Raw genomic sequence first — 14471 nt, 5'->3', positions numbered from 1 at the left:
AAAGCTTTTCACTCCTTTAGGCTTACAAGCCTTTGCTTTGTACTCATTAAACTGATGTGAAACTGTGCAAGTCCAGGAGGAAGCAAACTCTGTGTATGGTATCTTTGAACCACTCATTCCTGTAACTGAACATCTCAAAGGTGATTTAGGGCTCTCAGTATGTAAAGTCCTTGCCCATTTCCTCTGCTGAGTGCTATTAAATCTACCATATTACAGCCAATGAATTACAGCTTCCTTTTTCCTTCACTCCCTTTGCTAACTCTGTGTAGTCCTTGAAACCAATGAATTTTTAACATCTGTGGTGAACTCCACAAATGCCTCCTGCTTATCCTGATATCTCTCTTTCCACTTGGTTAAATAGCTGTGTTTTTTTTAAATAGTTATCTTCAAAATGGGAAAGGGAATGCCTATTTCATTCTGAAAAAATTGGAAGGGTTACTTCTGGAGGCAGTATTTCACATGGGAAAAATATCACAGGCAAAAAGTCCTTAATTTGAGATGCATTTTGATGTAAGATCAAGAAAACTGTGAACATTGCTGTCCTGTGTTTAGAGCCCACAGGGAAGTGTTCCAGAATCTTGCCCATTACAGAAAGCACTGCTCAGAGTGAGCTGCCTCTGTCTTCTGTCAGCTTTTCTTTGCGTTGGTGGTCTTTGAATGCTTTGGCTTTCTCTGCAGAAGTTACAGAACATGCTGGGCTAGCAGCAATAGTGGCACGTCTTTCAGTTCAATATAAGTAGTTTCCCAGTCCACTGTTGCCATTCTCACTTATGTATGAGTCTCAGCTGCAGGACTCATTCCTCCTGAGACCCCACCACACTGTTAGTACCATGATGAAGCTCTTGAAGCCACTAAATGACAGTTCCTTATCATTTTCTCTGAAGACTGAGTCTTTAATAGCTGTAGCATCAGCTTATATAGGAAAAATTCCAGCCTCTACAGCCAGCCAGCTTTACGGTTGCTGTTCTGAACTCACTGCTCTGGTTGCTGTGATAAACTTCCTCTGAAGACTAACAGGACTCTCATTTTTCTTTCCTCAGCTGCTTAGGTCAGGAGAAAACGTGTTGTGATGTGTGAAGCATGGCCAGGATTATTTTTGTACTAGTTGGATGAGGGAAACCATGCTAGGTAGATGCTACATTTGTTGAAGAACTTACAGATGGTTTCAGGAACATTTTTCTCTTAATTAAGTGTGGTTTTTTTCTCTACTCATTGGACTATACTGCATAATAGATAAAAATATTTTTATAGATTTTTAAGCTGACATCTTATTCCACTATGATAAGAAATAGAAACTGTATTTAAGTACTAGCTGAAAATTTTAAGCTTTTCTACAATTTTCCAATAAGCAGGAAATTAGTAACAGTGTAGGGTCAATTCCTTAGCAAATGTTGAGTCAAACATAGGTTAGAACAGAACTGCTCAATCTCAGTTACTGTCTCGTAAGATTTGCTGCTCTTGGCTTTGCCCTGCTGTTGCCTTCTTCGCAGCTTCTCTGAGGCTTTTTTTCCAAATTAGCAACACAGCAGTGAGACTGAAGCCTTTTAAGACTAGGTTTTTGTTTGATGCTGTTTTCATTTTATAAAGGCATATATTTTGCAAATATTGTTCAACACTTTCATTTCTGTACTTTGCATGAATATATTTGTGATGATGCTGTGTCAAGTCCTGTTTTTGCTGCTTAATTGTGTTAAATGCAAAGTGAGTTTTATCTGAGTTCATAATCAAGTTTTTAGGCATTAAAAACTTTAAACATGAATTTAAAACCTGTTGCTCTGGCATTATGGAATATCTACACTAAAAAATGTATGTTGTGGCCAAGACTTGCTTCACCACTTCTTTGGAAGACTGTCAGATCTAAATATTCCTCTCTGTTCTGGGAAAAATTTGTGGCAGAGCTTTATTTCTGGTTTTGGCCAATTTATTTATGTTTTCTTGTGTTCAAACAAGGGTTAACTCAGGGGCAGAGTTTTCTGATGCACTGACCACATGTGTAATTTCTAGCAGCTAAAGCTTCAGTGGCATTGCTTTGTGTATTAAGAAATGGAACCAAGAGGGAATGTATATCAGTAAGAGACCAAGGGAGCCTTTCTAATGTTAAGTAAATTGTAACTTGAAAAAGAGCACTAGAAATTATTTCCAATTAGATTTCAAGATTATTTTAAGTTGGTTACAGATACAGGCCACTCAAAAGGATGTACAGAACAGTGGATGCAAAAAAGTCACTGACAGCAACAAACTTCAAAACCTACTCTTTAAAATCTACATTTTATTATTTCTTCTTTCTTCAAAACCATAAAGGTTAGGGATGTTTATAAGCTTTATAATTCCTGAAGCATTCATATTTGGGTATTTCCAGAAATCCATTGCTTTAACTGATGAACAAAGCAGACCTCAGACTCAAGCTTGTAGTTCTCACACTGTCTGTATTGTGAGACTGTAATTAGCACTATATGTGTACTGTGAAGTACATGTGTATGATAGATATTACAATACTATGAAACTATGCTTGTCCTGTTCCCTGTGAGAAATGGGGAAGACCCAAAACATTACCATAACCTACCATCTAACAAGATCTCACCTAAAATAATGAGCAGATGGTGTGTTGCTCTGTCTCTTTGTAGGTGAAATCTCAGTATTTTTCTGGTAGTGGAAGGCCTGTGGTTCAAATTCCTGTTAGAGGTATTCATATTCCCTTGGTTCCCTCTGGAGATGATGTGCTGACCACCAGGATACTGTCCCAGCACAGACAGCATTTTCTGTCCTTTTGGTTTTGCAGGAAATCCTACAAATTTGGTAAACCTTAGGGAAAGTTGATTCACAACTAATATTTGTCTAGATGGCTAAGAAATTAATTTAATGATCTAGTGATTATTACAAAATATGTACAAAGGTTTACAAAATATGTACAAAGGTATATCCATTAGATAAAATAATAATTGCAATTTTACTATTTACAGGGGAGAGCCCATTCCATTGGAAAACCCATATCCTGTTATTTAGTTCACTTCCTTAGAAAGCCAGTGCAAATTCTCTTTCAATCTCCAGTCTTAAGCTTGAATTCCCTATCTCCCTATTGAGATCATAATTAATTTAGATTTTGAAAAACTGAAAATTAGGATTAATGTGGAAGCAATTTCTTGGAGCTATTAATACACTGCTGATTTTGAGTGGTGAACTGTTTTTAAAATAACATTTTTTTCATTAACATTCACTTGTTGTTTGGGGTTGAAGAAGGTAAGATCTGTAGGAAAACAAGAGAAAAATCTCTGTATACCATATAAAAAGCCCCAATTTTTTTATTTACAAATAAAAGCTAGAAGTTGAGGTAGCAAAATATTAGTGAAAGTAAGGGCTAGTTCAGATGGCATAAGACATGGAGTTCAAGTATAATTTCAGTGTCACTTTCCAAGATTTACACCATGTTTTAATTTACCTGGGTCTTGTGAATGTTGATAGCTTCCTAATGACATGCAGCATTTTAAATCAGTGAGTTTATTTGTTTAGTTGTTTTGAATGTGAATCTTTTTGTTCGGGTTCCTGGAAAAGGGCTTGAGTTAGCTTCAATCTCTAAGAAGCAGAGAAATTATCTTTTGTCCATGATGTCCCTTTTCCCCTTTGTGGATAATGTTGTGGTTTCCATTTAGGAATTATTCCATTTTCTAAGCAGTTTGTTTAATGAGTTCTGGCTTTTTCGAAGTGCTAATACTGTTCATAAATTCAGGGGGAATTTGTGTAAGACTTCTGGAAAGCAAATTCATAACATGAAAACATTTTCTTGGCTTTTTTTTTTCTCCCAATACAACGTTCTTTTTCATATAAATAGGACAAGCAAGAAGAAATAAATGTTGGGGGGGAAAAAAGTTTTAATATTTCATTCCCTTCAAATAACTGTTTTTTTAAATTTCAAATCTTGTATCTTCTCTGGGATTTTCAGGATGAGATGGAGAGAGAATGCAAAATGTTTCAATTTTCCCAGGAATGGGGGTGACATTGGCAGTGGAAAAAGTGGAGTGCTTTGGAAAAAAGACTGAACAGCTTTTCCCCTTGCCTAACTCAATGTTCACCTAAAAAGTTCCTATAAAATTCCTTTCCAAGTATTTTAGCTTAAGCTGCTTATCTGAAACTTGGTATTATTGAATGAGTCCTCCTGATTCTGGCACTGCTCCCTGCTGTTGTGTATAGAAAACCAGACTTGTTTTGGTCTGATAGTAATTTGGTTTAAATGCTGCTGTCTATATTCATTAGCAACTCCTCAGGGTTTTTTTGAGGTGCATGAAAAACAATCCACTCCTGCATCTCTCGTTCTATGAAAACCTTATTTGATCTGGATGGATATGCACTAGGCTCCTTCTGGAGGAAAACAGATGAAAATCTCCAAAATAAGAGCTTAGAGTCTGTGCATGTTTGCTGCTAATGTCCTTGATGTTGGTGCTCAGACTTAAGATGGTTGTAGCTGCCCATATTTGCTCTGATTGCCTCATATTCCCTGTTGATTAAATGAGGGGGGGATGTTACTCCCATGTAACAAAATGGCTGTTCCTTCCCTTTACAGTTCTAATTTGCCAAAAGGAGTTCATTGAACTGATGTTTTGTGTTGTCTCCTTCAAGTTAATCTCTGCATAAACTTTTTTTTTTTTAATTTGCTAGTTTTTATCTAAAAGTGAATATGTTCCTCCATTGTTCTGGGATAAAGTAGTGGTGTAAGTATTAATTTCAGAGAATGGTGAGGAAAAGAAAGAGTGTAAAAAGAAAACATTTTAGCTGTAGTGGTAGTGTCCTTATTTTTTTCACTTGGATGGATTTCCTTAGATGGGAACAGCTGGAAAATTGATTTCTTATTGATTTCATGATCTTTTTTCCCAGCTCTGCAAATGGCCTTTCTGTTAAAAGCCACTATTACCCACTTCTTTCTTCCTGTTTCTCTGTCTTGTTCTTTGAAGCATTGTTCATTTTCCTTAAAGAGGGTCCAAACAGTAGTCTGTCATTGTCACTGCCAACAGATTCCAATTTAAAACCACCACCACCATTTCCTATTCTGTGCTTGCAAGGGTTTGTTCAGAGTACTATTTTAATTAAAAATCACTGATGAGCAAGGCTTAGCATGATTTATAATGTTTTGGGGAGTGCAGAGGTTGTGGCAAAGATTGCTTTTATCATTTTTTGACCCATGATAGTAACTTAATATATTTAAATGGTGTATATTTACACATTGCCTTTGATTCTATTAATGAATAATGTCTGTTCTTTACATGGAGCAATTACAGCTACCAGTGCTGCTCTTTGGATTTATTTCACCTGTGGGCACCATCACTGAGACCACTACAGGCAGAAGCTCTCTTTAAGTAGAAACACTTCTAGGTTGGCTTAATAAAGGACTTTAATTATTAAGCTTTGAGATTTTTACAGAGTAATTTCATGTTCTTTTCAGATTATCAGTGTTGCAGCTCCAGCTTTTCTGTTATTTTGGGGGAAGGTTCTTAAGCCTGAAGTCAAGGCAGTTGCTCTTGATACCTTCCTGGTAGATATTTCAAATGTTGGGTGATAAATACCTGTAGTTTAAAAGGACTTCAGCATTTTCAGCTCTTTTTTCCCCCCACATTTCTGTTGTAGGCACAGACTGTTCAGCACACTTGCTGCCTTTTGATCAGACTAATCTGATAAGAGTTAAGTTTTCTAGGTTATCCTGAAAAGTAGAATAATGAATAACAAAGAAAAGGCTTCTGTTCATGTCATGAAGACATGATCTGGTGTGGGCTTTTGAGTTTTGAAGTGGGAGATGAAATATGGGTTCACCAGTAAACTTTCTGACATCTGAGTACATTTAGGACAAGCTATTTATAGACATATGTAGTATGAATAGAGAGGGGAGTCCATTGTACTATGTGTAGTAGATTGAAGGAATACAGACACTGTAATTCATGGGAAGAATAATGGCTTTAAATATGAAAGTGAATGCTTTTATAAGTACCTGAAAGATGCCCAAAAATCAGCAGGAAAAATGTAATGAGAAGGTTCTTATGAAAGTATAACTCTTTTGTTATTACTAGAAAGAAATCTGTATAGCAATGCTTGGGCTTAGTAGGGTGTATTTTACTACAGACTCTCTGTGTGTGTGAGTTCAGTTCTGTCCATTTTCATTATACATGTGTGAAAATGATAGTTATTTTCATTTAAGTCAGCATGGTATTTTATAGCACTGAAACATGCCAGATGGCCTGGGATATTTCACCTAAATACTAAATAAAGTTAAAGAAAACATTCACTGAAGCCACTAGAAGTCTGATTCAGAAAGAAAATACTCAAGTAGCATGAATTTAATTTAAAATGTAAAAAATTCTGTCTTGGTTGACATTATTTGTAACCTCCTGAAAGAGAAAGTTTTCAAATACTGCATGACTAAGAGCAAATACTGTCAGACCTAGTTCAGGGAAAGCTCTGAAACATACTTCAGCTGCTCCTGCCTAATTGCTACTTCAAGGGAATTGTGCGGAGCAAACACATATTTTGGAATGTGAATCTCTTATTTCTTAACAGAACAAACTATTGAGAGCAAACCCTTTTTATTTTTGGAGCATGTTGCATGTATTTATCTTGCATTTAGTGTGAACTTTGAGGTTTATGATTGTAAATATTAGGGAAAAATTCTTTCCTGTGTGGATGGCGAGGCTCTGGCACAGACTGCCCAGAGAAGTTGTGGCTGCCCTATGCCTGGAAGTGTTCGAGGCCAGGTTGGGTGGGACTCTGAGCAACCTGGTCTAGTCTGGACACATGGAAGGTGTCCCTGTCCAGGACAGTGGATGGAACAAGATCATCATTAAGGTCGATTCTAACCCAGACCATTCAGTGATTCTATGAAATACATCAATAAAAGATAATTGATCTATTTAAGTAGATTACAGTAATCTCAAAAGCCCAGGTTGACAATTTAAATTCTGACAGGAGTCCCACGTATAAACCACAAACCAGGTATCTTTCCATACGAGGCTTCTAAGAACCACCATCAACAATATCATAATGCAGGGCTTAATTTCAGCAATTGTCAATTTATTAACATGTGGAATGGCAAACAGTGATGAATCCTGGGCAAAAATTCTCCGGAAGATTAGTGCTAATAAAAGAAGTAATTCAGTCTGATACAGAATGGACCTCCCCCAATCTTCCTTTTGTTCTGCTGAACATCTTATGAAGGATCTTCTCTTTTCAAATTTATTTGTTCCTCTGTTTTCAAGAAGTCCTAGAAACGCCATAACTTCAAAGTAGTCTCTTACCATCTTTCTTTCATGACCCATTTTTTCAGTGAAATAGTTAATATAAATGTGAATGAGAAGACTGATTGCTCAAGAGGTCTCTAATTATTCCTTAGGGGCAAAGCTTTCCTAACACATTAAAAAGTTAGTTTCTGTCCTCTGCTTTCATTTGTTGCCACTGCTGGGTGTGCCCAGTTTGAAGTTTGAAACCCTCTCTTAGGGATGCCTAAGATGGCTAGTTCACAGTTGGGAGAGTCTATGAGAGGAGACCAAATGTCATCTAAATATTCTGGAACAGAGCAAAGAAATTGGCTCAGGCAGCTTCTGCTGTTGGTCAGGGTTTGTATTGTTAACAGATGTCTGTGTATTGCATCAATAAGTAATAAAATGCCTGTTTGGAATAACTGCCAGGAGACAGTGGGGTTGGGGTTTAGTCTGTGGCTTATCAACAAAACCCTTATCTGATGGGCAAGAAGATCCTAAGAGTCTGTTTTAATTTTTAGTTTTAGAACAGTGAATTACTGAAAGAAAATGCATTTCCTTTTACAAGTGACTGTTTATTCATGGATCTCCATGCAACTGACAGTTGAAAGAGTCCTAGTTTCTTCTTCTAAGCCAATGAATAAACTCACTCAGCTGTGCTGGCAAATGTTCATAGACACCCTTCACCTGATCACTGCTGGGAAACAGTCATGTGCACTGATCTAGCAGTGGTGAAGCCTATTGATAGGCAGGTTGCCTGTTTTCCACAGAAGCAAATTCAAATGACTGGAAAACTTGCTAAACACTCACAGGAAATTAGGTTTTCTGTCAGTTGTTTTGAGGATGTCACTGCCTTCTGCTACAGCAAGCTGTCATATTCCCATCATTGGAGATGTTTTCTATGAGAGAGACAATCTATCCTTTGTCGTTCCTATCTAGATTGATACTGATTGTTGATTTTGTGTTCTGTCACTGCTAAAAGATTATTAGACATTCCATTTGTGAAAATAATGGTTCTTTATCCTTTAATTGCCAGGACTGGATGCATACTTATTCAGAAAACACCATTTTTATATACATATATTTGTATTTAAATGTATACACTGTATACACACACATATATGAAGGTTGATCCCCCAGTCTTCAAAGTGTTTTCTCATTAGGTGATTCTCATTTGGGAACATACTCCTAAAATATCCATTGAGGTCTTTGGCATATTTAGACAGGATTTAGATATTAGGATATCCTAGGAATCAGTGCAGTAGATGTGCCATTTCTGCTTTTCCTGTGTTTAGCTTACTTAGGTGTATTACTGGACAAAACAGTAAGTTGATGATAGTTCTTCAGATTTTTATAGCTCATTCTTCTCTGTGAAAACACATAATCACTGTACTTGTTTTTATCCTAGACTTCTATATGGCTGAGGTTAGTAGTTTCTTCTAATGGGTGTTCAAATACAGCACTGTTTTGAGAAGTGTTACACTGTATACTTAAATAGTGTGAATAATGTGGAAAGAAGTAAGAAACCCTTACTTACAGCTTCTTGTTCAGTGCTGAACTCCTACAAGTTGAAGAGTACTACTCAGAGGGCATTCAGAGCAGTAAAACTGTCATTCTTGCTAGTCTTATCTCTAGGGAAGTTCTTTCCTATCCAGAGTTACATAGAATTGAGTTTATTGTCCAGAAATAAATCAGCTACCTAAGTCAATCGTACAATATTTATTCAGATGGTTTGATTCCTGACATGCTTCCCAGAGCTTTCTTGAAGATCAGTAGCTCACTCAAACTCAAGAACACAGAGACATGAAATGCTGGTACTGTCATCTGCACAAGCCAGTGTTAATGAAAAAAAAAAAATATTTCTGAAGCACACTGCCAATAGCTTAAAATAGCTTCAGAGAAATTATAGTCTAAGATGTATAGGTAGAAGTAATCTCAAGATTTTGCCACTTCATGGTGCACATATGTTATACTTAACATTTCAGGAGAGTGTTGTCTTTCACATGTAGAACTGGGTTACTGCTCTGTTTCTGGAATGTGCTTGAAGTAAATATTGCATCTTTTGTGTCATTTCAGGAGTATGATGATGGCTATGGAGCTGCTTATGATGAACAAAGCTACGATTCCTATGATAACAGCTATAGCACTCAAGCACAAAGGTGAGCCTCCAAATCAACTGCAATTTCATTTGAAAAATTCTGTGGTTGGCCAGTTAATTTTACTTAGAGATTTTCAATTTCATCTTAAACAGCAAAAATTTTATGAGAGGATTTTAGAAATAACCCACAGGTTACTTGTCTTTAATATCACATAAGTATAAAAGTTAAATTTCTGAGAGGCTGAAAAGAAACAGAACTGAGAATTTGTTTTAGTGATGGCAAATCCTAAACCAAAGTTTTCAAAAGTTCAGGAAATTCAGGGAAATTTAGCCCAGATTTGTTGTGGGAGGGAGGAGTGGGCAAGGAGGGGAGAGGAGAAAAAAGACAACTTTATAGAAGGTATTGAATTTTCTGAAACACAACTGATTAAATTATCTTACTACTTTTACAAAGGTATATTCAAGTATTTAACCTGTATTTTACTGTAAGAAAAATACTCCTGTCAGTTTGTTTTACTCCTCTGTAGAACTCCTTGTGACAAATTTGTATCTCTTGCCATTTGTTTTCCTTCTCCAACTTCATTTTCAGCAATATTTTTTTACATTTTTTTTTTTAATTTTTTTTTTTTTAATTTTGCTATCCTGAAGGAGTCACTATTTAGCAACTCCATGAATAACAATGTGACCCAGCGATTGCTGGAAGCATGCTGTGAAGTACAAACTACTTTTTTATGTGGTTTGAACTTCATGGCAAAATCCCATTACAAATGTAGCAGTTTGGATGATCATCACTTCTGGAAACAGAACTTCTGTCCACCTTTAACTATGTTGTAATTTATTTTCATTCTTTTTCTCTTGGACCAAGAATTTGTAATTTGCTCAATAGTAGATGTTTTAGTGTCTTTGACAATGTCCCAAAATTTTATGGCAATATTATTACTTGCCTCTGAGGTAGGGTTACTGAGTTGCCAGTTGATAAATCTCTTGTGGTGAATTAGATGTAATAGTGTATTTGAGGCTGATTTGTTCTACCTTCTGCTAAATATGTAAGATTTACAATGCAGCTTTATCTGAAATAGTACAGAACTGTTCACAGCAAAGTTGAGAGCAAAGCTGTTTACAGCTGGCATCTGCTCTGCTGTAGTGTTGTCACACCAACTTCAGTTTTCTTGTGGAAATGAATATTTTTCTGTGCTCAGTGTGAAAAAGCATAGTGAAAGGTTCAAGTGTCATTATTGTTGAGAGCTAAAATAATGGAATTTACCTTTGTGTCTGATACTTGGCTCCTACAGACTCTAAGCTTGATAAAAATATAACTTAAGAAATATGCAGTGTAGAACCTTCAAAATATGAGATCCTATAGAGTGTTACATTTCAAGAACGGTTGCTGGTAATGGACTTTTTTTTTCCCAGAGGACAATTGCCAAAGTAGTCCTCAACTTTTATGTTGGTAATTCTGTTCTGCCTTCTTGTTTGTTGTGTTGGTAAACGGGTTTATTACACACAAACATTTGGACTTCATTACAAAGTAATTTGCCTGAGCCAAAATTAAACATTACTTAGATTTGATTTTTTTCCCCACATTGAGAAAGTTTTCACTGAGATTTTCTTCCTTTGAACTAAAATTAGGAAAAAAGCAAATCTCCCCAGGAATGAAATTGCTCTTGCAAAGGATTAATGCATAAGAATATCTATAATATTCTTATATATATTTGCACATGCTTAGCTGTCTAGAAGGATATATTTCATAAAATGATTGCTTTACTTTGTATTTTACTTGCTGTTTCACAATACACATATTGTTAAATTTTAATGAATTTGTTATCTTCTTAATGATTATTTTACTTTTCCCCCCTAATTTTCTTAAGTGCTCTGTAGAAAAAGAAAACACAAAATTATTCACTTGCACATTTCTCACAGGATATCAGCACTCATTTTCTGTCATATTTTCTGGCTTAGCAGAAAGTTTTTTAGGATAGTGTTGGCAGGCAAAAAGTAATAACTATAAACAGCCATCTGAGCTACCTAGACCAGCATTCCTGTCTTTAATCTGAATATTAAGTAGTAGTCCATATTGCAGAATATCATTCTGTAACCACAATGAGATACTTAACATATTTAGGAGAATTACAATGCCCTTACTATGAAGGAAATTAGGGCAAAGTGCATTGTTTTCATAGTTTAGCCTTAGCCTTTAGCCTTCTTGATTTTTTGCCCTCATAAAACTGCAAGAAAGAAACTGCATTTGCACATGGAGAGCAGTGATGTGTTTAAAATGCATCATTTGGTGACCAGCATGTGGAAATAACTTTTTCCTTTTCTAAGTTGAAAATAGTAATCTTGAAGTAATAGTATTTCTAGTATGTCTCCTGATACTGATTCCTCTAGAAATACTGTGATATTAGTGATACTGTGTATTAAAGAGGAAGTCTGAGGAATAGCTAGTAAACTGAAAATGAGTTGTCTGATTAAATAACTTGCAGTAGTTTTTAGTACATGACTAAGTTTGAGTGTAGGAACAGGTTTTAATGCTCACAGGTGTACAACAATGATATGTGATATGGCAGAAACAGCTAAAATTTTCATTTTTGTTTTAAATAGTTGGCTAATTTAGTGATTCATCTGTTAAAGACAGAAAATTGCAATAGGACCTAAAATTTCCCTAGGAATTTTGGAGATCTCTAAGAGGTTGCAAATCTTTTGCTGGAGGTGCACAGGAGTGCATTCTCAGATTCAGTCTTCAGCACCACACAGTGTGACTCTCCTTTATTGCTCTTTTAATCTGGACATTAAATGGCCAAATCTGAGTTGGATTAGGATGAGTGACATGTTTAGATATGAAGAATAGGAAACTGTGTATTTCTGTGTGCATTAAGGTAGTTGAGACTTCATTTATTCTGCAAATAAATTATTCCATTCTATGCACTAACTGCTTGCTGACACCAAATCATGAGTGGTTAGAAGTTTAATGGTGTTTTATTTGATGTTGTGTGAATCCTTCCTTGTGCCTGGCAATCTGAAGTTTGAGTTAAAAGCTTCCACAGCACTAACAAGAGAGAGAAACATAAGAAATTTCTGGGTTGTTATCTATCTTAATACCCTGTAATCCTATAAAAAAATGTTGTTTTCCTTTAGAACATTTTATTATCCACTGTTGCTTGTTCATGGAACAAAGCCCCAAATAGTGCTTCAGGATGTCCTTTAACAGAATTATTTTTTATGGTCGAAAAGACTTAAAATATCCCTTGAAGCTGTTCTGTGTTTTACTAGATATCTAATTGATTTTTAGAAGATTAAATTACATTTATAGTTTTTTGCAGAGGGATTATTTGATAATTTTATCAGTATAAACTGGGATGTTTAATCAACTGGATTGTTTAGTCTTGTTAAAAAAAACCAACACAATCTAATTTTTTTTTTTAAATGCCATTTTTAAAAATCAGAGTGTAGAAAATGTTTCATAGAATCATAGAATAATGTAGCTTGGAAAGGACCTCCAAGATCTTTTAGTTCCAACCCCCTGCCATGGGCAGGAACAGCATTCAATGGACCAGGGTGCTCCAAGCTATATCCAACCCAGTCTTGACCACTTCTAGGAATGGAGCATTCGCAGATTCTCCAGACAGCCTCTTCCAGTTCCTCACCACTCTCATACTAAAGAATTTATTTCTAATATCTAATCTAAATATCTCCTCTTTTAGTTTAAAGCCATATCCTCTTCTCCTATCACTTCATACCCCATTATGCAATGAGTCTTTAGGGTTACATGATATGCAGTCAAGGGCATGTTATGTAGTCAGGAATTCCTTCATAAAATTTCTCCTGTATATATATTTATTAATTTCACATGTGTATTGTGTGCCAAAAGCCTTGTCAGGATCTTAGGGTAAAATATGAATTACATTTGTGAAAGCCAAACTCATGACTCCTGGTGCTGATATTTACATGTGTCAGACATGTGGGCTTGTCACCAGCATGTATGCATCCTTATACAACTTAGCTCACTCTTAAAGGACTTCCTAAGCCTGTCTAGAATTGTAATTATTTACTTGGATTTATTGCAGAAAGTAGAGGGTGCTTTAATAGCCTGGTGTTAATTTATTATGAAAATTCACCTGACAGTATTGGTGAGGAATCAAGAGGATTTTGTTGAATCTTCATTTAAAACTGTAGTTTAAACATTTTCAACATGAAAAAATCTAGTTATTTTAAACCTCCAAAATAGGCTTCAAATTGAGCCAAAGTGCTTTTGGTCCCTTAGTGACTCCACACATGATCTGCACAAGTGTTTGTGAGGACAAGAAGGAAATGCGAGGCAAAGGGAGATGGATGCTAATAAATCAATTGTCTCTGTCAGCTCACTGTTTAATGTTCTCTAGAATACATAAGATTTATCACTGAGGAATTGTAGAATAATGGTGGTGTATGGAAACAAAGTCCACCAGGGAGATGTACTACATCATTTGGATTTAGCGCTGCCATCTGCTTAATGGCATTGAGATGACTACAGAGGTACTTATGATCAACCATTCATAGCAGTGACAGATGCTGCAGAGAGTTAACATGCCAGGGAACGAGGTTTGGTGCTGAAATCCAGATTATGTGGCAAGGTTGCTGAGAAAGGGGGGCTGGGTTTCTTACTTCTCCAGTAGCACTAGAGAGTTTACTGTGTGCTGTTAGGTTTACCATCAAGAGAGGATGGCTAATACAGTTACTGTAGTGCAAAAAAGGATGCAGACCCCATCTGTCTGCTTCATGCACTCAAAAGTGTCAAAGAACTTCTTTAGGCTTGTCTGCTGGCATTTAAAATGGGATACTTTTCCTAGGAAAAAAACATGAGGCTTTCCTGGATTTATTTTCAGCCTACAACAGAGATCAAAAGCCTAAACTATAAGACACTCTGTGTAGCTGTATGCCAGTCTCTGGTGAAGGACAAGAATGAATCATTTGTGTAGTAATGTTATATTGTTTAATTATAATTCATAATTTTTAAAGTATTTTATATTTTCAGTCGAGGTGATCTCTGTTTACTCTGTTGCAGAATTTAATCTAAACATACACATAAAAGGAGGAAAATTCAGACTTTAAAAAATTGCTTGATTTGTTTACAGTTGTCTGCATTGTTCTGTGGTTTCTACGTT

The 14471-nt window shown here is 35.9% G+C and overlaps 1 protein-coding gene across 2 annotated transcripts in view; it reads left to right on the top strand.

The window, feature by feature from the left end:
* KHDRBS3 (KH RNA binding domain containing, signal transduction associated 3) overlaps window positions 1–14471 on the top strand; it is an 87802-nt gene that overhangs the window by 55609 nt on the left and 17722 nt on the right. For both annotated transcript variants that reach the window (XR_013339652.1, XM_031504112.2), the window contains exon 7: window positions 9309–9391. Coding sequence is in view for 1 of the 2 variants with exons in the window: in XM_031504112.2 (XP_031359972.1) it covers window positions 9309–9391 (83 nt within the window). In the remaining variant the exon portion in view is untranslated. The remainder of the gene's footprint in view (window positions 1–9308; window positions 9392–14471) is intronic.

The sequence above is a fragment of the Lonchura striata genome, chromosome 1 (genome assembly GCF_046129695.1).
Source record: "Lonchura striata isolate bLonStr1 chromosome 1, bLonStr1.mat, whole genome shotgun sequence".
Taxonomy (NCBI): domain Eukaryota; kingdom Metazoa; phylum Chordata; class Aves; order Passeriformes; family Estrildidae; genus Lonchura; species Lonchura striata.
This window is presented reverse-complemented; position numbering and strand designations above follow the sequence as displayed.